Raw genomic sequence first — 27,911 nt, 5'->3', positions numbered from 1 at the left:
GGATTAATTTGCCTTCACTATACTGCCCAAGATAGGTAATTTTCTGTCATTCATTTCCCCAATGCATGTGTCCTTCTTCATTAAGTCATGAATAAAACACATGGAAGACTGTCTTTTCAAATATTTATTCTTCTTGCTGTTGCATGAGCACTTCTGAGTTCCAGAAGACAAGCTGACAGCCTGCTGGTGTGAGGGCTGTAATGAAGGGCCTTCCAGTCGACCACAGTGAGGGCTGTAATGAAGGGCCTTCCAGTCGACCACAGTGAGGGCTGTAATGAAGGGCCTTCCAGTCGACCACAGTGAGGGCTGTAATGAAGGGCCTTCCAGTCGACCCCAGTGAGGGCTGTAATGAAGGGCCTTCCAGTCGACCCCAGTGAGGGCTGTAATGAAGGGCCTTCCAGTCGACCACAGTGAGGGCTGTAATGAAGGGCCTTCCAGTCGACCACAGTGAGGGCTGTAATGAAGGGCCTTCCAGTCGACCACAGTGAGGGCTGTAATGAAGGGCCTTCCAGTCGACCACAGTGAGGGCTGTAATGAAGCCTGTCGTTCTGGAGGAAACTTGTTGTCTGTGGAGGCTTTCATGTGAGATGAAGGGCCGCAACAAACCGTCACAGCTCCTCTGAGTCCTGGAGGTGCATCTGCCCTCCTGGTCCTCTGCTACACACTCACCATCCATTATTCATCATGCAATCCATTTTGAGAAAAAGAAAAGCTTGATTGCTTGCATAAATGTATGCATGTGACACACTGCACTAAATCCTCCATGTGAAATGAAGAACCAGGTCGCCTCACATGTTGTAAGAAGCGTGCGAATCTTCCATTACTGTCTGAGGGCGACTGGCTGGACAAGCAGCACACTGGGGCGAAGAGAATCAGAAGAGTTGAAAGTTGAAGCTTCACAAGATTAACAGGCTGTGTTTATCCCAGCAGGAGATCAGCTTATCTCCAAGACTTGATGGATGCTTCTGCATCTTGGCTGGTCAGACTTGATCCAGGCTGGTGTTTGAACTCCTAGGCAGTTTGTTTCAGACTGTCTCGTACTGCAGACACTATGTCCTGTAAGATGACGTCTCGGTTCTCCTTGGACACCTGGCCAAAAGGAGAAGAGAATAAGACAAATGTTCTCAAACAGATATTAATATTTTTTTTTACCTGAGAACCTAATTCCACAGGTTAACTAGGATCACTAAAGCTGTAATACGTACAGTCTACCATGCTCCATTCACCCTGTTAGTGGATGTGCTCCCAAAATGTTTACTATACTGTGATGAATTCTGCAGAACAAAATGTCCCATCACATCCACATTAGTACCCCATGATTCTTAGGAAGCTTAATCTATGCCTGATCCACTACAAGTCCACATCATGGTCAAAAAGACAGAAGTGATCATTCTTATTTCATAAATGATCAGAAGATAACAACTGTTATCTTTAACTGTTATCTTTAACTGTTATAACAACTGTTATCTTTAACTGTTATAACATCTGGGTACTGTGTGTTTACTATGTACTCAAAAGGATTCTGTCACAAGTGTGAAAACGGATTTTGGTGGCTAAGACGATCTTTTGTGGTTGAATCACTCATGCGTGTTTAATCCCTGAGCTGAGCTCCCATTAGTGACCAGACTGAGGGATTGAACCGGATTGTCTGATCAAAACAAGAAGTGCATCAAGCTATGAGTGCATGTGAGAGGGAGTGCTGTGCTGCAGTTACTGTGCTGCTACTAACTGAAACGACTCTTGGATTGGTGAAATCCACTAAAATGAATCTGAATAATCAGTAACTGTTATGTCTACCTTTTTTGAGACACCTATTATATCCTCATCATAAAAAAGCCTTTAGAGTTATGATCATTCCCACAGCACCCTGAACATGCAGGTAATCTCCTGCAAGACGGGTTCAAAGGCTATGATATGCGTGTCAGAGGATGCATGATAAATGACTGTGTGTGTGTGTGTTAACTCACCGTGAAGACCTTGACGTCTCCTCTGGCCCTCACCTCCTCCACCAGGCCCAGAGGTTTGCCCTTGGGGAGGGGGATGCTGCCCAGGATGGAGTAGCTGTCCAGGGCCTGTCTCACCGCCCTGACAAACGACTGGCTGAACAGCTCCATCTTCCCAATCTCATCAATAACAAACACCTTCCCCCGGTCTCCTCCAGCAGGAACAACCTGAGACACAAGCGTGCAATGGTCAGTCATCTATCAGTGCATACAGAACAGATGGTCTCTGGTGTAAACCACCACTGAGCTATGGGGCTATATGTCTTTACTGTACATGCAACATCTCATGTGTTTGACATATGTACTGTGTGTCTATCAGACCTAAATGTTTCAAGTGAGGGGCAGGAGCTGCTTTGATGCCAAAACGTGGAGACAGTTTGGAGCACCCCAGGCTAAATAAACAGGCTGATAAGTGGAACACTACGTGTAGCTAATGCTGGAAGGCCTTCATGCGTGTGCACACCAGCCAGGATCTCTGCGTCACCAGGACCACTGACAGCCAGGATCTCTGCGTCACCAGGACCACTGACAGCCAGGATCTCTGCGTCACCAGGACCACTGACAGCCAGGATCTCTGCGTGGGGGATTCATCAGGACCACTGACAGCCAGGATCTCTGTGTCACCAGGACCACTGATAGCCAGGATCTCTGCGTGGGGGATTCATCAGGACCACTGACAGCCAGACGGCACCATGAGCACTAAAAATGTCACTATGGAATTTATGCGTTTTTTGTCCTTAAATTATAGCATCAACACAACAGATGACTGCTCAGATGTGTTGATAAGTGGGGGGGGAGGGTACAGCACTTACTGTGAGCTACTAATAGTGGTAATTTAGAGGAGCTATCTTACATTTTTGAAGAGAGGGAGAGCCAGGCTTTCAAATGATGAAAGATCAACCACGTATTGCCCGACAACGTGTTCCCGTCTGCCTCCAGAGACACCAGCAGAGCCCCTAGTTGTTTAACGAGGCCAGAATAATTAGTTAGGACTCAGTACCCAGTTGTTATCTTCTGTTAGGACAATGTGTTACGTGACCCCTACCTGACTCTAGACAGGTGTCCTCTCTTCCCATCCAGGGTGACTACATCAAAGCCAACTCGTCTACCTGATTCCCTGACCTCCTCCGTGTAGAAGCCTTCCACCGCCACGCCTGAAGACATCAAGGCCTCACAAGCCTTCTGGACCAGTGTGGTCTTCCCGACACCTACATACCAGGCGGAGTTGTTTTAAACAAGAGACAGAGAAACGGGCAATACCAGTCCCAGGAATTGAGAACATCTAGGAAGGTAAGCATTAAGTCAAACTGTCTCAATTGTATTCAATTATTTTCGACTAAAAATTAATATATTTTATCATGTTCTGTCTGTCCTATAAACTATGTGCAAATTTCAAAACTGTCAGCTCAAGTCTTAATCGGTACGTTGATTTAAAAACAAAAACACATTTCGAGCGAGATTGACACACATACCGATATATAAACTATACATATATTTATAAAGCTATACTGTATATATATATGTATGATACACCATTTACTATTGTTGTGATTTATAAATGACCGGATTATATTGTTCCATCAGCTGTTGCTAGGGGTTTAGCAATCTAGCTATAAAGCATGCGATTAGCGTGAAACGACAAGGCTAGCACTAACTCGTTGGGAGATAATTAGGACATTGATAAACGTTGCATTTATTATTTAGTGTATATTTACCCGGAGGTCCTGTTAAGAAAACGTGTTTGATCATTTATGTTTCTCCGTTTGTCTGTCTATCAAACTTTAGTTCACGAGATGACAGTCTGTGCTGTGCTCGTCATGTCCGTACAGATACCATACGGTCACACATGCGCACAACAGTCTGTAATGCCGCGAGGCAATTGGTTTAGATTAGTTTGCTTAAACTTACAGTTTGAAAATATGACTAAATTTGTCCACAATTAGATTTTTTTCTACAAATATGCATGTAGTGCTCTTGGGGAAAAATACATCAACAAATGGAGATCAAAGTCTTACTTAAGATACTTTATAAAACATTTTGTATTGGCCTACAGATGGCTTATTCTGCAGCAGACATACATATTAATTGTATCAAATGCATATACCTTGTGAACATGTTTGGCCAATCAGAGTATATCACAGAGTATATCACAGAGTATATCACAGAGTATATCACAGAGTATATCCAGGGAGCTTGTTAGCTACCAGCTTAGAGATGTGTTGGTACCTATTCCTGAAACCCAGCGAACCAAGTTCATCTCTGGTTTCCTCTTCCTCGTGGGGTTCAGGGGAGGATTTTGAATCGGTGGAGATGTTGGTGTACACAGAATACCCCCTGTCTGGAAAACCTTCCTCAACTGAGTCACTCAACTGGCTCTCTGATGCTCCGAAACTCCCTGAAACAGAGCGCCTGTTAGTGCTTCTCTTCACTGTCTTTGGTGTGGTGGAGCGGAGAGAGAGGCTGGAGTGGAGAGAGAGGCTGGAGTGGTTGGAGGCTGGCCTGTGTCCATGGCTGGTCTCTGAGGAGAGGCTGAGGGCAGAGGCCCGGGTGCGAGGCCTTATGATGTGTGTGCCCCTCAGAGACCTGTGTGGGGAGCTGGGGGCTTTGATCGGCACAGGCAGCACCACGTTTCTCTGACTCGTCTCTGAGTAGCTGTCGGAAGTGGAGGGGTCATCAGATCGCTGGCTCCCCCCCGCCTGGACCAAGCCAGGTTTAGGATCACTGATGGGGTCCGGAGAGCAGCCCTCGACGGGGTCCAGGCTGGTGAAGTCATCGGGGTACTCATCCGCCCCACCCAGGCTGTTGCTGCAAGATTCTGCATGGCTCAGCCTGCTGGAGCCGCCCCTGACAGATGGACTCTCATTTGTGCCTCTGACACTGTCACATCTAGACTCTGCTTGATTTAGCTCTGAATCATCACACTTGTCTCTATCTCGGGGTTCGTCGCTGTGATCCACCTGCTGAACACTGGGTATGCGCACCAGCAACTTCTTGTCTGGTTTGGACTGTGTCTTCTTCACTAGTCTCAGTGAGGAGGCCCCCCTCTGCATGGAGCCTGCTGTATTACTGCTCATTAATGCTGTATTACTGCTCATTAATGCTGTACTACTGCTCATTAACGTCTCAATGTTTTCATCGAGAATAGCACTCCTGGGAAGAGCTGTTCTGCTTTTGACGCACTTTAACATTCTATCTCTATCGTTAGACTGTTTTCCTTTCGTTTGATGTTTCTGTGTTTCCAGCAGCTGTGTGCACTCGTGATGTCTGGTTACTGGGGTCACTCTCTTCATCCTGAGACGGAACGTTCTTGTGGTCCCATACACCAGCCTCCTAGAGGGCGATGTGGGACGTTTACTGCCAGCGCCTGGATTATCCCTCCGTGGGGAACTAGTGGAGAACTTGCCTGGAGGCTGACTGGTCCTTAATCTGCTTGGACTAGGTGACCGTCTAACTTTATGTGGTGATTTGGTTCTCAAGTTTGCTGATTGTGTAGGTACTGCTGAGGCATCGGTAGCAGGTCTGTACATCCAGGCTAGGTTGGGGTGAATAGACAGGGGCTGCTGCTGCATCTGACCCTGGACATTGAGCTGCGACAGCTCAGCTAGGAGGGCATTCAGCAGAGGAAGCTGTCTCACAGCCTCCCAGAGGGCAGGTGGCGCTGTGTCTTGCGTTTGGTGTCTTGGGCTGCTGGTCTTCATGTTGTCTGTTGGGTCGAACTCTGGGCCTTCCATCTCTGCCTCTGGTGTCTTGTCCCCTGAGCTGGGGTCAAGGCTCTCAGTCAGTATAGACTCAAGGTCCAGGTTAAATAGTTTCAACTCATCAGTCTCATTTCCTTTGTGTTGTTCTGCCGAGCAGCAGTGGAGGTCTGGAGAGCACTGTACAGATGGCTCCTCACCACATCCAACCACTTCTGATGTCTGCTTCCTCTCAGCATCCTCTGTTTGGGTGGAGATTGAAACGGTGCTTCTCTGCTTTGCCTCTGACAATATTGATTCATTTGGCTGTTCACTGACTTGGTTATTCTGAAACAGCACATTAGAGGGCTTGTCATCGGAGTTGCGTGAACTGTGATCTGAGCTGCTGTGCAATTTATTTTGTTCACAAGGAACTTTCACATTTTTCATAAGATCTGGCTGGGTCATTAATCCAACTTTATGAACCCTGTTCTCTGGGATATGTGTTAATAAACTAGATCCCAAGCTTATAAGTTTGTAACCCAGGGAAATAAAGCCAATATTTTGACCCATTAGATTAAATATGCCTACAATGGTTTTCTCTCCTTGTGCAGAAGGAGTGGAAATACCATGGGCCTCTACATCACACCGTATTTGGTTGATCAGTTTAGCCAGAGAGATTTGCGAGGTCCCCATTAATTTTGGAATCTCGTCTGACATATCCAGCACCATAGCGTATAGTGGAGTATTGGAAAGATGGGTGTGGAGTGAGTCCAGATTTATTTTGAACAAACATGACTTGCCTTTGTTAAAAGCGTATTCAAATGTCTCTAATTGATAACGACAAAGCTCATTCTTCTTCGCATATTCATCACGATTTGGCTCGTGCAACATAGCAGAATCTGTCTGGTAGATTAGCAACGTTGGGAAATCCAGTAGACGAACTCCGAGAGCGAGTTCTTCCGAACCTTTCCATGATTTTAGTTTGTCAACACGGATATATTTCACAAAGAGCTCGAAAGAAAATAGCGTCTCGTCGTTGTTATCCCGTAGTTGTTTTGACATTTTGACAGAATAAGCCTTGGTTGGATTAGTCTAGACTACAGTAGTAATTAGCCTAGTTAAAAATAACACGATAGTTACTGCAACATATAGCCAACAAGCAAATACATAAATCTTCTTGTCCTCTTTTTTCTTACAGCGCACTATATTGGATAGTCACGGCCCAGAAGTAGTGCGTAGTAACACAATCTTAGAAAGATATATTATCTTTAGCTAGGACTGTAGGCACAACAATTCGGCTAATCCACAAGCGTAATGTTTTGTCGTTAGGTTGAGCTCCATGGAAACCCGCCCGTCGCATATATTTTACGTATACGAATGACGAGGTCGCTGGGTAATGGAGTTCTTAGACTAGTCTAAGCTTACGCGAACTGCACAGTGTGTGGTGACTATGTGCGGTTTGTGAAAATAAACGTTGGGTAGCCGAATATGCTGAAGGACTTTGCAAAGCACAATAGCATAGCAGAAATTTGAGAAACGCTATCCATATCTCCACCAGCTGGTGCCACTGTAGTGCCTTTGTGCCGTTCATCAATTAGAATTAGGATTTGTATTTGACATAAAATGCAAAAAACATTCGGAAAAATATTAAGTATGTAGGCTCTGTTCAAGTTGATATATTCTATTCAACCTTTTTTAATGTACACCCTACAGAACAACGAAGAGTGTTCACTTTCACTGAAGCCAGAGATGAAATCATGTAGGAGGCGGAGCTTTTGCCCGGCGGCGCTGTCATCTGTGGCGGTGAATGTTGTTGGAATACACTACAGTCAGTGAGGCTGACGGAACGAGACGTGAGCTCACATGGTGCCAATTTCTGAAGATGAAATCGTTTCCATTTGACACCAAGGATAATAACACATCGTAACAGCGTCTACCCGATCATTCTTCAGGTGAAAGGTAAGAGCAAAGTTTAATTTTTTTCGGATAAACAAACGCAAAAGGCAGTCTGGTCTGTACATGCGTCCGTGATCCAAGTGTAGTTTGTAGTCATATCAAAGTGAGTAAGAACTTACAGAATAGATACAGCAGTTCATGATTATTATATGCTTACAATAAATGCTCCTGCAAATTATTTGATTAGAGTAACCTCTAATTTAAGTTATTTCGCCTAACAGCTATAATACTCATAGCACTCGTTCACGTTCATTCTTTGAGTTACTAAAGAATTTGTATTTTTGTCCCAAAAATCTGTGTTTTTCTGTATATTACCACCGTCTTATTTTAGCTCTTTGATTAAATATTTCCTTCGGATCTTGACAAAGGATCTCATTTTTGGGCTACATTTGTAGAGGAACAGTTATGAGTAAATTGACCTGCTCCTATGATTTAAGGGCTTGATTAAGTTCGTTGTTCGTTGCTGCATTACTTGGTTGATACAGACAGGGGGCAGTAAAGATTTCAAGCTTTATCAGACCGTCATGTCTCACAGAAAACCCTGTGACTCCATCTAGGCCACTCAGTGACCAGGTGCTTACCGGTAGACCTATTGAACTCTACATCTGTTCAGTTTCTGTTTGGTCTAGACTGAACTAGTGATGGCAGACATTGTTTAGTTAAAGTCATACAGTATTATACATTGTTGTTCTCTCTTAAAGCGCTTCCGTCTGGCCTGCTGTAGGTCCCCCATGGCAGAATAAATAACAATGTTGTTTATTCCCTTTGACTATATCCCTTTCTGTTTTACTGAAGGAAGTTGAACCTACTCAGCGATTACATTCCTTATCCAACTAAATAGTGAGGATTAGGATCAACATACTCACATTGGTGTTCTTCTCCCTTTGTGCTGAGAAAGGCAGACTAAACATGCAGTGTGTGAACCTGAGAGCAAATAACTCTGAGTTCAGATATAACATGTTGGCTATGGCCACTATGTTGTCTTTTTATATCAAAGTTAAGTCAGAAAGGACTTGAATTATTTCACCTTCATGTTTGAGAGGTGAGTTTTTGTTTGAACAGCGCTGCATAGGAGTGCTCATAGGATAGTGTCCATGTATACTTGGCCTGCTTCAGATTAATATATTAAACTTTGCACAAAACGATTTGGCTGAGCGTCAACTGTCAGAAGCTACCACATCAACAAGATTGCCTGATAATTGAGGTTGCCTTGTTTACATCCAACAACTTTTCCAAACTGACATTCCCAAGTTCCTCATTTGGTATTTACTTTCTTATATTTGCAACCAGAGTTCAATTGAGTCAAGTAGGAGAAAGCATATTTTTAGTTATTTGTCTAGATGCAGGTAGGGGGAAAAGGCAAGTTCTTTAAACAGGATGGCTTTGTTTGAGATCTGTCTGGATAATATTGACTCAGTCAGCCTGCAGCGTCTCTTCCTAATAAACAAGCACTTGTTTGGTTAACATGTCCAGCTGACATGATGTCAAGGTGTCTGCTCCTCAGTGCTTCAGGCAGGACTGAGGCAGGACCGAGGCAGGACCAAGGCTGGACAGAGGCAGGACCGAGGCAGGACAGAGGCAGGACCGAGGCAGGACCGAGGCTGGACAGACGCAGGACCGAGGCTGGACTGAGGCAGGACAGAGGCAGGACAGAGGCAGGCCTTTCAGAGCAAGACTAAATAGAGAGCGACTGCCCAACCTCCTGCATGGTGTCAGAGAGGGCCCTGGGGGGGACACATGAGGAACTGTCCCCTCAGTGAAAGATTATCTTTTATCTGGGCAGGAACAGTGCCTTCTGCATGGCTAACCAGACAATGGGTAATTGAGCCTGATGCGTCTCTCAAAATAAAGTTCTGCACAACAATGGGCGTTTGCTTGAACAAAGAGGCACCTGTCAGGTTAGCTCTAGGAACAGCTTCCTGTGACGAGCCCAGCGGCGGGTGGGATTGGTCCCCTGGAAGTCTGCAAGCCGGGGGAGGGGCCACACCTTGGGGGACATAGCCTGACGCTTGGTATGTCTCGTCGGTGACATCAGGCTCTGCACGTGTTGGAACAGTGTTCGCCTGACTGTCACTTGGTGCACCAGGGCTGTGTCATGGCTTTGTCCTACTGGCTGCAGAATATGACTGAAAAGGTACAGTAGGTGTCTATGAGGCTGAACCCCCCCCACCAGGCGAGGCTGAGCTCTCCTCTCCCTCCTCCCTCAGAGCACCAGGCGCTGACTGGTGTGAGCATGGCCTCTTCCAGGTCTACCCCTTTTCCCACGGTGCTTTGCTACTGACGTGCTGAAGGATCACAATGTGGAGCGCAGTGAGAGAAGGGGTCTGCTGAAGGACTGAGGCCTTGCAAGGGTAGTGCACCTCTCTGCTGTGTGGCTGTGGGGCAGGCAGGGCCTGGGGTGCTGTGTGGCACGCAGGGCCTGGGGGTCTGTGTGGCTGTGGGGAAGGTAGGGCCTGGGGTGCTGTGTGGCAGGCAGGGCCTGGGGGACTTTGTGGCAGGCAGGGCCTGGGGTGATGTGTGGCAGTGGGGCAGGCAGGGCCTGGGGGGCTGTGTGGCTGTGGGGCAGGCAGGGCCTGGGGTGCTGTGTGGCAGGCAGGGCCTGGGGGACTTTGTGGCAGGCAGGGCCTGGGGGGCTGTGTGGCTGTGGGGCAGGCAGGGCCTGGGGTGCTGTGTGGCAGGCAGGGCCTGGGGGGCTGTGTGGCTGTGGGGCAGGCAGGGCCTGGGGGGCAGTGGGGCAGGCAGGGCCTGGGGGTTGTGTGGCAGCCAGGCACATCCCACCAGCCCTGCATGTGACTGGGATCAGGAAACCTTGCTTAAGCAAAAGTCACAAAGGGCCTCCCAACCGAATCCTGTTTCTTCTAAACTAACCATCCATCAGGCTTGGAATCACATGCTGCCTAGCTCTGTTAAGAGACCTGAGACTGCTCTCTCTCTCTCTCTCTGATTCTCTCTCTTTCTCTTTCTCTCTCTCTCTGACTCTCTCTTTCTGATTCTCTCTCTCTCTGTCTCTCTCTCTCTGACTCTCCCTCCCTGTCTGACTCTCCCTCCCTGTCCCCATTGTTTAGATAACAGTTTGGTGTTCTGAATGGTTGTGTGCGTGCTCGTCCGTGCAGCCCAGGGTTCAGTCTTCCCTGAGATGATCCACAGAGACAGTGCCATTCTCTGTTCGTTGGTGCCGTTTCCCTGAGATGGGGGCTGTGTAGGCCGACCCAGTGTGGTCGTGCTGCTCTGATGGGATGGATGTGCACCATGTACAGTCAGCCAATGTTTACTTGGACAAATGGAAATGCATTGTGTGTGTCCAGGCTCTTTGCTCTTTCAGGAGAGGAGCGATCCTTCGCCCTCTGGGACAGAGCGCAAGGAGATTAGAGGAAGGAAGAGTCACCTTCATGGAGACCTGCAGTTTCAGCCATCACTGGACCCTAGCATCACTGACTGTGGGGGACTTGATTAAAAACGGATGACTTCATATTGCATCCCTCGCACCTCTGTGAATACAATATTGTCAACCCAGCACTCCGACGGGGTTCCTTAATCACTCCCCTGTGCCACAATTAGTTTAAACCAGTGCAATGCCCTTTGTAAATATTTCACTGTGACTGTTTGCTGGTTCTTCTCGTTAAACAGACATAATGTGCGTTCTTTTTAGCTATTTCAAATCCTATAAACAATTCGCTGAATTTACGACTAGCCATAGTAACCTGGCTATACCACAGGCGTTAGTCATGTGGCTATCTAGCTACCGTTGGCTGCTATGTGGTGACAGCTATGTCGACCTGTCGAACATTTCAGATTTGGTAACATAATCACTAAGAGTTTATCCGCAAAAGAGTATCCAATAGAAAACACACAGTAGTGAGTAATTTCTGCAATGCAACGTTGAGACTACTGGGACCACGTCAAACATTTATCGCTATAAGTCGGCCATAATAACAACCATCTTTAAATCGGGCGACCCTGCTGATGTGACTAACTACTGGCCCATTAGTATACTACCTGTGGTGTCGAAGGTTGTTGAAATGTGTGTAGCAGAACAACTGACTGCTTAAAACGTTGATTAATGTGCACTGTCCCTGTAAAAATAAACTAAATAAATACAAATACAATGAAGCATAAAAAATGTAAGCTAAAACACTAAAGCTAGCCAGAGCTAGCTAGATAAGGTCAAATAAAGCTATGTAGCTAAGCTAATAATGTTACGTTATGTTGGTTGCGTACAGTAAAGTACCGCTCGATAGTCTTGGTCATGACTTGGTCTCGGTTTAGGTGGTCTTGATTTCAACACTGGTAGCTATTCTATGAGTCTTGTTGGTGCGTTATCAATGAAAAGTGGGGTATGTTGGCGGCAAACTAGTTCAGTGTCCGTTAGCGACAAATTCATTCAGATCTGTCGCCGACCGCTCACCCAGACAGCTTCCCAGGCGACAATGACTGGCCTTGAGTCATGAGCAGCACACTGTCCGATTTTCAACTTCATACAGCCCGGTTCTTGAGATAATGATCGCCACACATACAGAAAATCCTGCCTTTCTAGTTATATCACAGTGGCAGAGAAGGAGACTAGATGAGGATGACGCTACTTACTGGGCCACTGTGAGACCGAGACAGATCCTATAGATTGCTGCTTCTCACCAGGCTGTAGTTGGCAGTGTCCTAGCTCTGCGCATAATAGCCTACATGTCTATTCATGTGTAATGGGCTAGATGCTTAGCGAGATGGCATGTTTCAACAGCTTGGTCAAGCACCGTGTTTTGTTGTCATGCATTAGGGACCAACACTGATGCTCAGTTTCCTATCCTCTGTGTTTCCTGCTCTAGACAAGCTGTAGACAAATGAGATTCACCCTCCTGTGGGAGAAACCAGCACAGGCCATCTGACAGCATGGTCTCCCGTGATCGCTGGCGTATTTGTTTGTGTTTGTCGGTCGTGTTGCAGATTAATCTGGCCTTCCAGATGTGGCTAAGCTCGGGCTGTACAGAGCACAGATGGACATCATCTTTGGACAGATATTATTCATGTCGTTCACACATCCTGGGATCAGCGCTTTGGGGATGAAACAGTTTGTCCCTCAGTCCTGCCACCCATGCACGCTGGCATGCCAGTGGAGACCCGGGAAATACGGGAAGTACCAGGACAGCACGGGGCAGTACCAGGGCAGTGCCTGGAGGGCAGATGTTGACCCAGGGATCGGGGGCACAGGGTGGCAGATGGCTCTGGAGCAGTCAAGCTCTGGGTCCACATGGTGTCCCCATGGTGGGGGGAGGGGAGGGTTAAGAGGGGGGAGGGAAGAGAAGAGAAGAGGGGTGAAGGGAGGGATGAGGAGCAGAGTGGAGGGATGAGGAGCAGAGTGGAGGGGTGAGGAGCAGAGTGGAGGGGTGAGGGGAGGGCAGGGAAGAGAAGAGGGCTGAGGGGAGGGGTGAGGAGCAGAGTGGAGGGGTGAGGGGAGGGCAGGGAAGAGAAGAGGGCTGAGGGGAGGGGTGAGGAGCAGAGTGGAGGGGTGAGGGGAGGGGGGTGTTGAGCCCCCTGGTGACCCACTTTGACCACAGTAACCACATGCACAGCTACATGGTTACAGGACCAGTGGATACAATCATCTTAGGCGTAGATAAGGCTTTTTGTTGACAAAACCCCACTGATTACATGCAACCTTTGTTGTTTTCAATCTGTAACATGATGATGATCCAGGTTATAGCAGCAGACCAGCAGTGACATCCAGCCCATCTCATCTGCAGCTTAGGCCACAGGTGTGTCTCTCTAACCATGGAGGCCACTCAAACCCCCTTATCAGGAGGATCCAGCCTCCTTCTGATCATCTCCTTGATTGTTTGACAGAATGATGCGATGCTGTGCTGTGTCCTCCATCCAGGAGTGTGTCCTCTTCCAACCCAAGAGGAATGCTGTCTTTGTCTTTCCATGTTGACACAGTGGGCTCAGCGTGACCTGCCTGCCCTGTGATCTGCTGAGCCAACAGCTCTTGTTTGAGTCTCTCTGAGCTGAGAGCGACAGTTTGAACATCTCTCTTTGTTTCTCCAATCATTAAACAATGTCACAGCAAAACACCTCACGCAGTTCATGCATTATGGATTCATGAACCCAAAAGAAAATGACTCCCCATATAAAACATGTCTACACCTCTGGCTCCCATGGGGACTCATTAGTTTCCCTGACTGGAACGTTGGAGAACAACTCACAGAAAGTTGCTGACCCTTCGTTCATGTTATGTCTACATTTCTTTTACAGGGCTGGGTGTGGGGGGGGGAGACAGGGCTGGGTGTGGGGGGGAGACAGGGCTGGGTGTGTGGGGGGGAGACAGGGCTGGGTGTGTGGGGGGGAGACAGGGCTGGGTGTGTGGGGGGGAGACAGGGCTGGGTGTGGGGGGGAGACAGGGCTGGGTGTGTGGGGGGGAGACAGGGCTGGGTGTGTGGGGGGGAGACAGGGCTGGGTGTGGGGGGGGGAGACAGGGCTGGGTGTGTGGGGGGGAGACAGGGCTGGGTGTGGGGGGGAGACAGGGCTGGGTGTGGGGGAGACAGGGCTGGGTGTGGGGGGGAGACAGGGCTGGGTGTGGGGGGGGGGAGACAGGGCTGGGTGTGTGTGGGGGGGAGACAGGGCTGGGTGTGGGGGAGACAGGGCTGGGTGTGTGGGGGAGACAGGGCTGGGTGTGTGGGGGGGAGACAGGGCTGGGTGTGGGGGGGAGAGAGGGCTGGGTGTGTGTGGGGGGGAGACAGGGCTGGGTGTGGGGGAGACAGGGCTGGGTGTGGGGGAGACAGGGCTGGGTGTGGGGGAGACAGGGCTGGGTGTGGGGGGGAGACAGGGCTGGGTGTGTGTGGGGGGCAGACAGGGCTGGGTGTGTGTGGGGGGCAGACAGGGCTGGGTGTGTGTGGGGGGCAGACAGGGCTGGGTGTGTGTGGGGGGCAGACAGGGCTGGGTGTGTGTGGGGGGGAGACAGGGCTGGGTGTGGGGGAGACAGGGCTGGGTGTGGGGGGGAGACAGGGCTGGGTGTGTGGGGGAGACAGGGCTGGGTGTGGGGGAGACAGGGCTGGGTGTGTGGGGGGGAGACAGGGCTGGGTGTGGGGGAGACAGAGCTGGGTGTGTGGGGGGGAGACAGGGCTGGGTGTGTGGGGGGGAGACAGGGCTGGGTGTGTGGGGGGGAGACAGGGCTGGGTGTGTGGGGGAGACAGGGCTGGGTGTGTGGGGGAGACAGGGCTGGGTGTGTGGGGGGGAGACAGGGCTGGGTGTGGGGGAGACAGGGCTGGGTGTGGGGGGGGAGACAGGGCTGGGTTGGGGGGGCAGACAGGGCTGGGTGTGTGGGGGAGACAGGGCTGGGTGTGGGGGGGAGACAGGGCTGGTTGTGTGGGGGAGAGAGGGCTGGGTGTGTGTGATGGATGCTCTCAGTTTGGGAAGGACTCTACTTATAGCTGCTCCTGTTGTCTCTATCTCTCACTATCTCTCTCACTTGCTTTCTTCCTCTGTCTGCCCCACCTTTCTCTCTCAGTCCTTTCCCTTTGTCTCTCTGCCTTCCTCCCTCTCTCTCTCTCTCTGTCTGAAGGTGAAGGGAACAGATGCAGACTGATGAATGGCTATTATGAGACATGATGATTGCTCTCACCAGACATAAACAGTTTTATACCACAACCTTTTGGCCCTTCAGCCGTCAACCAACCGTAGTCTAACCATCCAAACACATAGTCTAACCAAGCAAACACCATTTCACAGACAAATGTGTGTCCTTGACTGTCAGATGGACTCAGATGAACCTTGGAACAAATAGCCCACGGATGAGTTGCGTCAGAGGAGAGTATGGTGCTCTGTTTCTGATGGAGGTGGATTGTAATTAACATGTCAAATGGAGCACATCTGTAACAGATGTGCCGTAATGGCCTGAGCGCTCATCTACTGTGTGTGTGTGTGTGTGCTTCTGGAGCCAGTATCCTTCACTTAACCTCAGCAGTAACTCCAGACCAGATGAGTGCTGCAGGGCTCTCACTGGGACTGAACATGAGCTTGTGTTTCTATTCAATTTAGCCTCGCTGTCGGATGCACACGTTGTGATGGCATGAGGGAGGTTTAGCATACTGCACAGGGTGAAATGCAATTTTCTCTGGGGATGTTGTTTGTAATAAAAAAAAATGTTGAAGGGAGCATCTGGAAGATTGTGTATCTATTATAAATAAAATCCTTTATCAAGAATGTACTGCTAGCTGTGAAGCACTGGGGGCTTTCTAGACAGACTTATTGATTCCAAGCCAGTGTTGTATCCATGGGAGCCCTGAGCCGGGCCCTGCTCTGCCCGGTGACAGCAGCTCAGAGGAGAATGTGCCGCTCTGCAGGATATCAGCCGTGTTCCAGGAAGGAACTCTGTCCTAAACAGCCTTTTATCAGTTGTGAGAAACGATCTGCTTTTTGTTGGCTGGTTTCATGTTGCCAGCTCACAGACGGGAGACACATGAGAAGCTGTCAAGGTCTGTTCTCTGTCTTTGTCTTCAGGAAAGCTGACCAAACAGACACATGAAGGGTGAGGGTCTGTTCTCTGACCAAACAGACACATGAAGGGTGAGGGTCTGTTCTCTGACCAAACAGACACATGAAGGGTGAGGGTCTGTTCTCTGACCAAACAGCGAGGCTGTGGATGCTTAACATGTTTTTTTTTCCTTGGCTCATGAATCAGAACACAATGTGGAGATTTCACACTTCCCGTCTTCCTAACGTTGTTTCCACGCTGCACAGGCTGCACAGGCTGCACAGGCTGCACAGGCTGCACAGACTGCACAGGCTGCATAGGATGCACAGGCTGCACAGGCTGCACAGGATGCACAGGCTGCACAGGGTTTAGGAGGCCTGACATCCCTGTTGCTGTGTCAGATGCTACAGGTAAAGCCTCTGCTCTTGTGTTTAGCCTGGATGCAATTGCTCCTTGATTAAGCACACAAAAATAGTATGACACCAACTTGCCCTGAGCGATTGACGGTTGTCCACCAGAGGAAGCTTATTCTGTGCCTCTTTGGGACATGCTGGACACACTGGGGTCGCTGGTGTGTGCTGGGAGTCCTATTGGACTCAGATGGAGTGGAAGGGAGGCTTAATGCACATGGCCGGGGCCGGGGCTGGGGCCGGGGCTGGGGCCGGGGCTGGGGCCGGGGCTGGGGCCGGGGTTGGGGCCGGGGTTGGGGCCGGGGCTGGGGCCGGGGCCGGGGCCGGGGTTGGGGCCGGGGCTGGACAGTGCTGTGTGTAGGCTGCAGCAGCAGGCCTGTTTAAAGACAGGCCGCCCAGCCAGGCATAGCTAATCTCAAGCTAGTCGATTCCATCTCAGTGTTGTTTTTCTGCAATGTCGTTTGAAATAGCCTTCCTTTTATCCCATTTCTAAAGGCTGTTGACTGAGGATAATGATCTGGAGTGACAGTGGCCTGATTCTTCTTTTCTCCTCCCTTCTGTAATCTCTCTCTCTGTCTCTCTTTATGTCTCTCTCTCAATCAATGTGGACAAGATCAGAGCATCCCCCTTCTCCCCTCCCCCTCCCAGCTCAGCAGTACCAGGGGAGAGGGGCAGCAGTACCAGGGGAGGGGCAGCAGTACCAGGGGAGAGGCGGCAGTACCAGGGGAGAGGGGCAGCAGTACCAGGGGAGGGGCGGCAGTACCAGGGGAGGGGCGGCAGTACCAGGGGAGAGGGGCAGCAGTACCAGGGGAGAGGCGGCAGTACCAGGGGAGAGGGGCAGCAGTAGCAGGGGAGAGGGGCAGCAGTACCAGGGGAGAGGGGCAGCAGAAACAGGGGAGGGGCAGCAGTACCAGGGGAGAGGGGCAGCAGTAGCAGGGGAGAGGGGCAGCAGTAGCAGGGGAGAGGGGCAGCAGTACCAGGGGAGGGGCAGCAGTACTAGGAGAGAGGGGCAGCAGTAGCAGGGGAGAGGGGCAGCAGTACCAGGGGAGGGGCAGCAGTACTAGGAGAGAGGGGCAGCAGTAGCAGGGGAGAGGGGCAGCAGTACCAGGAGAGGGGCAGCAGTACCAGGGGAGGGGCAGCAGTACCAGGGGAGAGGGGCAGCAGAAACAGAGGGGTTGCGGTGATTTGTCCCTAGCCGGGCCTCCTTCTTTGTGAGGATGGTGGCGGGAGGATCTTACGTAACCCTTCCTGCCTGTGAGGCGTGTCGTCATGACAGGCTGACCAGACACCAGCTCTAGGCCCTCTCTGCACAACTAGGCCAGGAGATCTGACGACCTCAACAGTCTCCCCACACCGCATGCAGCATGCCAGCAGGAGGAGGGGGAGGGGGAGGAGGAGGAGGGGGAGGGGGAGGGGAGGGGGTGTTCCAGTGTGTGTGTGTCTAACTCTATGCTGTGTGTTGAGTATGGTCCCCTGCTGGATCTCTAACCTGCGCTCCCTCAGACAGCTCTTCCTGGAGGTGGTGACATTTGACATGTTTCGGTGGAGAGCGAGAAAGAAGGAAAGAAAGTACCAGTTAATTGTTTCCTGTCATTTCATTTAATAGTCAGAGAATGGCAAGCTGGTGTGTTTGTCTCCCCGTTCTGATGCCCAGGGCAGAGGTGAAGAGGCCTCACCTCTGCCCCATGATTGGACATGGGAGATTTAGTCCCTCTCAAATCACCAATTGATTGCTTCCATGTCTGGATATCAACTCAAGCCAGTAACACTGCTCTAAGGATATGGATCTTTGTTGGGTCTTAAAACAGGGTTTGATCAGTAACATTCAAGGCTGGCTCTGGAAGTCGTCTATGACAGTGTTCCCCCCACAGCAGGTCAGTCCTCATAGTAACAGGTTGCTTGGCTGCGTTGTGTCTAAACTCCAGCTTCTCCTGAGCCCTTCCTGGCAATCTGCAGCGTGGAGATAAGGAAGTGAGGAATGAGGAGCTGAGGAATGAGGTGATAAGGAAGTGAGGAATGAGGAGCTTTATTTAGGTCGCCATTTTAAGCTCAGTCAACTCTGCAATCAAGTCCTGTGCTGGCTTTTCATCTGATCTCCACTTGAGCAGCGTGGAGAGACACTAAGAGATGTAACTCTAAGCTCTCTTGATCTGTCTAAATGACAGGTTTGCTTGCTGTTTGGGTCCAGCGTTTCCCAGAGACTGGGTGTGTGGTCTGAGGTAGGCAGCAAGAGAGGACATCAGACGGCTGTTTCAAGCGACCGTTAGAGGACAGGGCTTTCTGTTTGTTCCTCCGTCTTTGTGTCCCTCCTCCCTTCCCCTCCCCTCCTCCCCTCCTCCCTTCCCCTCCCCTCCCCTCCTCCCTTCCCCTCCCCTCCTCTTCTCTTCCCCTCCTCTCCTCCCCTCCTCCCCCTCCTCCCCTTCCATCCTCCCCTCCTCCCCTCCTCTCCTCCTCCCCTCCTCCCCTCCTCCCCTCCTCCCCTCCTCCCCTCCTCTCCTCTCCTCCTCCCCTCTCCTCCTCCCCTCCTCCCCTCTCCTCCTCCCCTCCTCCCCTCCTCCCCTCCTCTCCTCCTCCCCTCCTCCCCTCCTCCCCTCCTCCCCTCCTCCCATCCTCTCCTCCCCTCCTCCCCTCCTCCCCTCCTCCCCTCTCCTCCTCCCCTCCTCCCCTCTCCTCCTCCCCTCCTCCCCCTCCTCCCCTCCTCTCCTCCTTCCCTCCTCCCCTCCTCCCCTCCTCCCCTCCTCCCCTCCTCCCCTCCTCCCCTCCCCTCCTCCCCTCCTCCCCTCCTCCCCTCCTCCCCTCTCCTCCTCCCCTCCCCTCCTCCCCCCTCCCCTCCTCCCCTCTCCTCCTCTCCTCCCCTCCTCCCCTCCTCCCCTCCTCCCCTCCTCCCCTCCTCCCCTCCACCTCCTCTGCAGCGCCTCATCAGATTGCTAGCCCTGACGACTCTCTGAGGTCGGGGGTCACTCGATCGTTGGGGGCCTCCTGTCAGGCTGGATGACTGCACTGTGCTCCTGTCAGGCCGGATGACTGCACTGTGCTCCTGGTGGAAGGAATTCATCCGCACTCGTCCCCCCAGACACCCTCCCTCCCATTCAGGCTGGGGGAGCAGGGGTGGGGGAGCAGGGGTGGGGGAGCAGGGGTGGGGGAGGAAGGATGCTGATGACTGAGATCAGACTACCCTTCTAGGTCTTCACTCTGAAGACTTGGCCTGCTGATCATCTGTCAACTGAGGCTGAGCCCAGTGTGGCATGAACATGATGAGAGTGTGTGTGTGAACTGGGGAGTGTGTTTCAGACACAGCTGGTGTCAAAATCTGTGTGTGTGCCGTCTGTGTCCTTCGTACCGGGTGTTGTGAATGCCCCCCCTCCAGGACACGCCTCTCACCCCCTCCAGGACACGCCCCTCACCCCCTCCAGGCCACGCCCCATCACCCCCTCCAGGCCACGCCCCTCACCCATGCAGGCCTTGCCCCTCACCCCCGCAGGCCACGCCCCTCACCCCCTCCAGGACACGCCCCTCGCCCCTGCAGGTCACGCCCCTCACCCCCCCCCAGACTGCCTCACTCTGCCTCGCTACAGAGCCCAGGCTGCCTCCCTCTCCCTCGCTACAGAGCCCAGGCTGCCTCACTCTGCCTCGCTACAGAGCCCAGGATGCCTCCCTCTGCCTCGCTATAGAGTCCAGGCTGCCTCCCTCTGCCTCGCTACAGAGCCCAGGCTGCCTCACTCTGCCTCGCTACAGAGCCCAGGATGCCTCCCTCTGCCTCGCTATAGAGTCCAGGCTGCCTCCCTCTGCCTCGCTATAGAGCCCAGGCTGAGTGTGTAGAGGGGGGAGAGGGGGGAGAGGGGGGAGAGGGGGGAGGGAGGGGAGGTAGGGGAGAGAGGGGGAGTCGTTGATGGGGTGGAATTCTCACGCCTGACTGAGGATGTTCGCTTTCCATCGAGTCAAGTGGTGCATTGTGATCTCAACCAAAGAAATGCAAATATATAGAACAGATGTACTTCTCCCTTTCTTGTGCTTGTCAGGAGGAATAGTCTCTCTCTCTCTCTCTCTCTCCCTCTATCTTCTCTCTCTCTCTCTCTCTCTCTCTCTCTCTCTCTCTCTCTCTCTCTCTCTCTCTCTCTCTCTCTGTCTCTCTCTCTCTCTCTCTCTCTCTCTCCCCTCTATCTTCTCTCTCTCTCTCTCTCTCTCTCTCTCTCTCTCTCTATCTCTCTCTCTCTCTCTCTCTCTCTCTCTGGGGCTGATCACATCACGACACAAAAGTTCTTTTTTAACGTTTACAAAAAAATATTTTTTCAAGCTATCAAAACGTTTTTTTCAGGCTCTGTGGTGAAGAGAGGCTGTGTGGTGGAGAGAGGCTGTGTGGTGAAGAGAGGCTGTGTGGTGGAGAGATGCTGTGTGGTGGAGAGAGGCTGTGTGGTGGAGAGAGGCTGTGTGGTGAAGAGAGGCTGTGTGGTGGAGAGAGGCTGTGTGGTGGACGAGAGGCTGTGTGGTGGAGAGAGGCTGTGTGGTGGAGAGACGCTGTGTGGTGGAGAGAGGCTGTGTGGTGGAGAGAGGCTGTGTGGTGAAGAGAGGCTGTGTGGTGGAGAGAGGCTGTGTGGTGGACGAGAGGCTGTGTGGTGGAGAGAGGCTGTGTGGTGGAGAGAGGCTGTGTGGTGGAGAGAGGCTGTGTGGTGGACGAGAGGCTGTGTGGTGGAGAGAGGCTGTGTGGTGGAGAGAGGCTGTGTGGTGGACGAGAGGCTGTGTGGTGGAGAGAGGCTGTGTGGTGAAGAGAGGCTGTGTGGTGAAGAGAGGCTGTGTGGTGGAGAGAGGCTGTGTGGTGGAGAAAGGCTGTGTGGTGGAGAGAGGCTGTGTGGTGGAGAGAGGCTGTGTGGTGGAGAGAGGCTGTGTGGTGAAGAGAGGCTGTGTGGTGGAGAGAGGCTGTGTGGTGGACGAGAGGACGACACAGAGAGAGTAATGTCTGCAGTCCTCTCTTGTTCCTTTCTCTCTCTCCTTCCCCCCTCCTCTCTCTTCCTCTCTCTCCTCCCCTCCTCTCTCTTCCCCTCTCTCCTCCCCTCTTCTCTCTTCCTCTCTCTCTCCTTCTCCCCTCCTCTCTCTCCTTCTCCCCTCCTCTCTTCCTCTCTCTCTCCTTCTCCCCTCCTCTCTCTTCCTCTCTCTCCTTCTCCCCCTCCTCTCCCCCTCCTCTCTTCCTCTCTCTCCTTCCCCCCTCCTCTCTCTTCCTCTCTTTTTCTCCTCCGTGAGAACTTATCCCTGCTCCCATGAAGTTTCCAGAAGCGGGCTGAGGGAATGGAAATAGCTCAGCCTGTTTCCCATGGCCCCCCACACTCCCCCCCCACACACACACTCCCCCCCCCCCCACACACACACTCCCCCCCCCCCCCCCCCCCCGCGTCTCCCTACTGGACAGAGCCTCAGCACACTCCTTAATGATCCTCACCGCTCCTCTACTGGAAGCTGCAGTAGTCCTCAGCGCTCTCTTCTCCCTCTCTGTCTCTCTTCCTCTCCCTCTCTGTCTCCATCCCTCTCTCTTTGTCTCTCTCTCCTTTTATGTTTGTCTTCCTCTGTCCCCCTTTTCCCCCTTTCTCTCTCTCTCTCTCTCTGAAGGCTGAGTAGTTCTCCAGCGAGGGCTGTGCTGTGAGCCACAGGATCTGTGCTGAGCAAGGAGGTTTGGAGAAAGCACAGCAGGTCTTATAGGTCAAGGCTGTTGGTGTGAGGGAAGAGAGCAGAAGGCATCTCTCCTTCAGTAATGATCTGCTCTGAACACTTTCCCCTCTTAGCCGTACCTCTTAGCAGTACCTCATAGCAGTACCTCATAGCCGTACCTGTTAGCAGTGCCTCTTAGCAGTACCTCTTAGCAGTACCTCTTAGCAGTGCCTCTTAGCAGTACCTCTTAGCAGTGCCTCTTAGCAGTGCCTCTTAGCAGTACCTCTTAGCAGTGCCTCTTAGCAGTACCTGTTAGCAGTACCTCTTAGCAGTGCCTCTTAGCAGTGCCTGTTAGCAGTACCTCTTAGCAGTGCCTCTTAGCAGTACCTGTTAGCAGTGCCTGTTAGCAGTGCCTCTTAGCAGTGCCTAAATTTTTCCAGATATTGATCTCTTCTACTTTTATATTTGTAACATTTAAGTAAGAAATGTTTTTCTGTTTCAATTTCCCTTGATGTACAGTGTCCACAGATTCTGTACTCTTTAGGTAACCAGGTTTTTTTTATGTCTTCCTTTTTCGATTGCAAGGGTGTGTCACTCATTCTGTATTTAGTGAGCAGCTGTCTCTGTTTTATGTCCTTGACAGTTTATAGGTATTCAGCCATTTCATAGTTTCTATTCAGGCCCCGATAGCAGTGTAATTAGTTTTGTGTCTTGGTTTCTTTTTAGGAGTTGTTGCTCTCTGTTGTGATTAGTTTGATTCTATTTGATGTTAGTAAAGGGGAAGGAGGTGTGCCGGGCGGGAGCTGGTTTGTTTGGTTCTCTCTCTCTGTCTCTCTCTCTCTCTCTCTCTCTCTCTCTCTCTCTCTCTCTCTCTCTGTCTCTCTCTCTCTCTCTCTCTCTCTCTCTCTCTCTCTCTCTCTCTCTCTCTCTCTCTCTCTCTCTACCTCTCTATCTCTCTTTCTATCTCTCTGTACCTCTCTCTCTCTCACTCACACACACACACACACACAGTCTCTCCTCTCCTCCCCTCTCCTCTGGGGCTGCTTGTCTGTATGGGATGGTGTGTGTGTCTTGGTGTGTTCATGCTGTTGCATGTGGCTCTGCTCCATCTGGAGTGGCCTGTTTCTGCAGCGGACGCTGGTGCCCTGGGAACAGATGCTTCTGATGCCACTTCCAGGAGGAAGGCTTTGAACGGGACTCTAAAAGATGCCAGCTGCTGTAGAGCTTTATGCTGTGGAGTTCTCATGAATGTTATCCTCGCCGTGTCACTCTCTCTCTCTTACTCTATCTCCCTCCCTCCCTGTCTGAGACAGGAGTAGGACTATGTGCAAAAGAAGAGGAGTGACTACATTGTGGCTAGGGTGAAGTGCCTTGCCCAAGGACACAACGTCATTTGTCCAACGTCGAACCAGAAACCTTCTGAATAGTAGCCTGATTCCCTAACCGCTCAGCCACCTGAGCCCATAGTTCCAGCGAAGCTGAGTAGTCCTGCTTGGGTTCTGAGACAGCTCTTCCTGTTTGGGTTCTGAGACAGCGCTTCCTGCTTGGGTTCTGAGACAACGCTTCCTGTTTGGGTTCTGAGACAGCACTTCCTGTTTGGGTTCTGAGACAGCGCTTCCTGTTTGGGTTCTGAGACAGCACTTCCTGTTTGGGTTCTGAGACAACGCTTCCTGTTTGGGTTCTGAGACAGCGCTTCCTGTTTGGGTTCTGAGACAGCGCTTCCTGTTTGGGTTCTGAGACAGCGCTTCCTGCTTGTTGTTGAACACTGTCAGTGTTAGAGGGAGGTAGCCATCCTGGGGGGGTTGATTAGTTTTCCCCTCATGTACATTTACATTGATGCATTTAGCAGACGCTTTCATCCAAAGCGACTTCCAAGAAAGCTTTACAAAAAGAGCATAGGTCACTGATCATAACAACGAGGCAGTCCCAAACACACATCCTTCAAACAACAGATAATGGAGGGGAGGAGAAGGAAGCAGGAGATAAGAGAGAGAAGTTGGTTGGCATCTCTAGCCTAACACCAATGAGAAGCAGCCAGTGCTTATTATTCATGCACTCATTTTAGCCCCAGCAAACGTCAAAATCTTTCATTATCTGCCTGTCATGTGAGAGACATCGCCTGTGCCAGCCTGTGCCAGCCTGTGCCAGCCTGTGCCAGCCTGTGCCAGCCTGTGCCCTTGGCTGCAGGGTGTAGGGAGAGTGCTGGATACAGCCCCTGGGTGTGGGAAGCAAGTAGATTATACTACATTAATGCTGAACTGGGATTCTGACTGGTTTTGGCTCTCTCCTCTCTCCAGTCTGCTCTCTCCTCTCTCCAGTCTGCTCTCTCCTCTTTCCAGTCTCCTCTCTCCAGTCTGCTTTCTCCAGTCTGCTCTCTCCTCTCTCCAGTCTGCTCTCTCCAGTCTGCTCTCTCCTCTCTCCAGTCTGCTCTCTCCAGTCTGCTCTCTCCAGTCTGCTCTCTCCTCTTTCCAGTCTGCTCTCTCCAGTCTGCTCTCTCCAGTCTCCTCTCTCCAGTCTGCTCTCTCCAGTCTGCTCTCTCCAGTCTGCTCTCTCCAGTCTGCTCTCTCCTCTTTCCAGTCTGCTCTCTCCAGTCTGCTCTCTCCAGTCTCCTCTCTCCAGTCTGCTCTCTCCAGTCTGCTCTCTCCTCTCTCCAGTCTGCTCTCTCCTCTTTCCAGTCTGCTCTCTCCTCTCTCCAGTCTGCTCTCTCCAGTCTGCTCTCTCCTCTCTCCAGTCTGCTCTCTCCAGTCTGCTCTCTCCAGTCTGCTCTCTCCTCTCTCCAGTCTGCTCTCTCCTCTCTCCAGTCTGCTCTCTCCTCTTCTCCTCTCCTCAACTTTGTTTATTTGTTCAGAGGGGAGGTTTACTGTCACTCACGGCTGTCATGCCGGGACAAAGTTGCCTAGCAACAAGGTAGACTGATGTAACAGTCGTGTTTACTCCCCCCCTCTCCACCCCCCTCTCCACCCCCCTCTTCATGGACCATGGGGGGATGGGGCGGGTAGGAAAGTGACATTCAGTACTGCGGTGTCTGTCCCACTGTCTGCCAGCTGCCCTCCTTCCCTCCCTCCCTCCCTGCCTGCCTGCCTGCCTTCCTGCCTGCCTGCCTGCCTGCCTGCCTGCCTGCCTGCCTGCCTGCCTGCCTGCTGCAGAAACGTGCCATATCCTCAAACACACCCCCCCTTTCTCTCATCCCCTCTCTCTCTCTCTCTCTCTCTCTCTCTCTCTCTCTCTCTCTCTCTCTCTCTGTCTCTCTCTCTCTCTCTCTCTCTCTCTCTCTCTCTCTCTCTCTCTCGTGTGTGTCTGGTCCTGGGACCATTCACACAGGGGGGGTGGAGGGGGAAGGGGGTCAGCCTTGTCATAGTGATGGACTGACGGCTGGACAGCGTGTCAGATGAAGACAGGCTCATGGATGAACAGGCGTGAGGACAGTGCTGTCTGGACTCCATGGTTACGGTGTACTACTGCTGCCCACTTCCTCCATCAAAGGGGTTCTGCTTGGTAAACACAAACAGCTGTGTCCCGGGACACAGGCCTGAACTCAAAGTGCTTCCTTCTGGGCCGTCCCCCTTCTCAAATCAAACACTCCTCTTGAGGTTCTCTGGATGCAGAGAGACCGGATCAAAGTGAGACCAGGACCAGAGAGCTGAACCCGGAGACATCCTCTTTCTTTGCTCATCACATTCGTCTTAATTTGTCCTCCCCTCCTCCTCCTCCTACCCTCCTCCTCCTCCTCCTCCTCTCCCCCTCCTCTTCCTCTTCCTCCTCCTCCTCTCCTCCTCCCCTCTTCCTCCTCCTCCTCTCCCCTTCTCCTCCTCCTCTCCTCCTCCCCTCTTCCTCCTCCTCCTCTCCCCTTCTCCTCCTCCTCTCCTCTTCCTCCCCTCCTCCTCCTCCCCTCTGCCTGCCTCTCAGCTGGGGTGAATGTGCTGGCTCAGCGTGGCGTGTGGAGGGAGGGAGGGAGGGAGGGAGGGAGGGAGGGAGGGAGGGAGGGAGGGAGGGGAGGGAGGGAGGGAGGGAGGGAGGGAGGGAGGGAGGGAGGGAGGGAGGGAGGGAGGGAGGGAGGGAGGGAGGGAGGGAGGGAGGGAGGGAGGGAGGGAGGGAGGGAGGGAGGGAGGGAGGATTAGCTCTGTGTAGAAAGCTGACATTCCTTTCTCTCCCTTGTCTGTGTGAAGGCAGTCGTGGCTGCTGGCCTCATTGGTTCCATGTAAGACTGGGGCTGAGGCTAGGGCAGGGGCTAGGGCAGGGGCTGAGGCTAGGGCTGGGGCTGGGGCTAGGGCAGGGGCTGGGGCTGACACTAGGGCAGGGGCTGAGGCTGAGGCTAGGGCAGGGGCTGAGGCTGGGGCAGGGGCTGAGGCTGAGGCTGACACTAGGGCAGGGGCTGAGGCTAGGGCAGGGGCTGCGGCTGAGGCTGACACTAGGGCAGGGGCTGAGGCTAGGGCAGGAGCTGGTGTTGAGGCTAGGGCAGGGGCTGAGACTAGGGCAGGGGCTGGGGCTGGGGCAGGAGCTGAGGCTAGGGCAGGAGCTGGTGTTGAGGCTAGGGCAGGGGCTGGGGCTGGGGCTGAGGCTAGGGCAGGGGCTGACACTAGGGCAGGGGCTGAGGCTAGGGCAGGAGCTGGTGTTGAGGCTAGGGCAGGGGCTGGGGCTGGGGCTGAGGCTAGGGCAGGAGCTGGTGTTGAGGCTAGGGCTGGGGCTGAGGCTGAGGCTAGGGCAGGGGCTGGGGCTGAGGCTAGGCAGGGGCTGAGGCTAGGGCTGTGGTGGAGGGGGAGATTGGAGGCTGTGGAGGAGCGGCTTGTGGTCGGGGCTGAGGATCAGAGGCTGGGGCTGAAAGAGAAGCAGAATCAGTGGATGGATCTGCTGTTGACCGGCCTGGCTAAAGTCCTGCCCTCTTCCGGAATGTGCAGGTCACAAGGTGGGCTCTGTGTCTGCTCCAGGCAACAATACATGTTTTTCTTTCTTTCTTTTTTTTCTTCTTTCCTGTCAGCCAGATAAGCTTGAATGTCACGGTCTAACCCCCCTGGCTGCCCCCCCCATCCCCCACCCTGCCTCACATATGCTAATGACGCTGTCTCATTCAGCTGTGAGGGCTTTGTCACAAGGGGAGGGGGGAGAAGGGAGAGGGGAGAGGGGAGGGGGGCTGGACATTAGGGAGGCAGCTGTATGCATTTCACCAAATTGACTGCTGATAGCTGCCAGACTTTCCTCTCTCCTGTCTCTCCCTCCTCCACTCTCCTTCTCTCTCCACTCTCCTGTTTTTGGTGGTAGAGTGGTAATCGAACCCAACCCCAGTTGTGATCAACCTGAATCAGCTTACAAACAAACTAGTATGGCTGTCAGGTGTTTACGCTCTCCGTGACAGCAGGATCTCTCCAGCTGCAGGCCTTCCCTGCTCCACCGTCAACAGGGGCCGCTGATTAGACTCCATGTGAATAACCACGTGATGGATAGGTGTGTGTGCACACAAACATGCTCTCCTGTTTCTCCTGACGCTCCTCCGGGTCTCTCTATGTTCCCAGGAGCCTCTCAGGAGTTTATCACTTTCTTGTGCCAAGTTTCTGCCGGCGCGACGATGATAAAGGAGAGCACAACAAACTCTGAAGAGAAAACACGAGGCGAAGTCAGAAACACGAGGCGCAGTCTGTGGAGTCAAAAACACGAGGCAGAGTCATTGGAGTCAGAGGCTGAAGGGAGGTGGATGCACTGACACATCTAGGTTGCTGCGAGGGTCAGTGTGTGTTTGTGCCTTATCTGCGATAAGTCTGGGGTTGGTGTGTGTGTG

At 52.2% G+C, this 27,911-nt stretch overlaps 3 protein-coding genes across 3 annotated transcripts in view; 1 reads left to right on the top strand and 2 right to left on the bottom strand.

Annotated features, from left to right (window-relative positions):
* Window positions 1-109: 109 nt before the first annotated feature.
* Window positions 110-3,886, bottom strand: ntpcr (nucleoside-triphosphatase, cancer-related). Its single transcript, XM_084709064.1, has 5 exons — window positions 3,719-3,886; window positions 3,049-3,211; window positions 2,857-2,959; window positions 1,968-2,171; window positions 110-1,089 (listed from the first exon to the last, which is right to left on the bottom strand). The coding sequence occupies exons 1-5, from the start codon at window positions 3,750-3,752 to the stop codon at window positions 1,012-1,014; spliced, it is 582 nt and encodes a 193-aa protein (XP_084565190.1). The 5' UTR covers window positions 3,753-3,886; the 3' UTR covers window positions 110-1,011.
* A 143-nt stretch (window positions 3,887-4,029) lies between these two features.
* Window positions 4,030-7,049, bottom strand: map10 (microtubule associated protein 10). Its single transcript, XM_084709063.1, has one exon. The coding sequence runs from the start codon at window positions 6,740-6,742 to the stop codon at window positions 4,175-4,177; it is 2,568 nt and encodes an 855-aa protein (XP_084565189.1). The 5' UTR covers window positions 6,743-7,049; the 3' UTR covers window positions 4,030-4,174.
* Window positions 7,050-7,133: 84 nt separating this feature from the next.
* Window positions 7,134-27,911, top strand: part of sipa1l2a (signal-induced proliferation-associated 1like 2, genome duplicate a) — a 68,195-nt gene continuing 47,417 nt past the window's right edge. The window contains 1 exon segment of the mRNA XM_084709062.1: window positions 7,134-7,639. The gene's annotated coding sequence lies outside the window, so the exon portion shown is untranslated.

Source organism: Hypomesus nipponensis, chromosome 11 (genome assembly GCF_054491055.1).
Source record: "Hypomesus nipponensis isolate SF chromosome 11, ASM5449105v1, whole genome shotgun sequence".
Lineage (NCBI taxonomy): Eukaryota > Metazoa > Chordata > Actinopteri > Osmeriformes > Osmeridae > Hypomesus > Hypomesus nipponensis.
The sequence above is the reverse complement of the archived record's forward strand: the minus strand, read 5'-3'. Positions and strand labels throughout refer to the sequence as shown.

What these genes read in the sequence shown, in the direction of transcription:
- map10 (XM_084709063.1), bottom strand. Translation starts at nt 6,742, where the DNA reads ATGTCAAAACAACTACGGGATAACAACGACGAGACGCTATTTTCTTTC.
- ntpcr (XM_084709064.1), bottom strand. Translation starts at nt 3,752, where the DNA reads ATGATCAAACACGTTTTCTTAACAGGACCTCCGG. An exon ending in TTTCTTAACAGGACCTCCGG is followed by an intron (nt 3,212 to 3,718) that starts GTAAATATACAC and finishes CCTGGTATGTAG; the next exon opens with GTGTCGGGAAGACCACACTG. An exon ending in GAGACGTCAAGGTCTTCACG is followed by an intron (nt 1,090 to 1,967) that starts GTGAGTTAACAC and finishes CCTTTTGGCCAG; the next exon opens with GTGTCCAAGGAGAACCGAGA.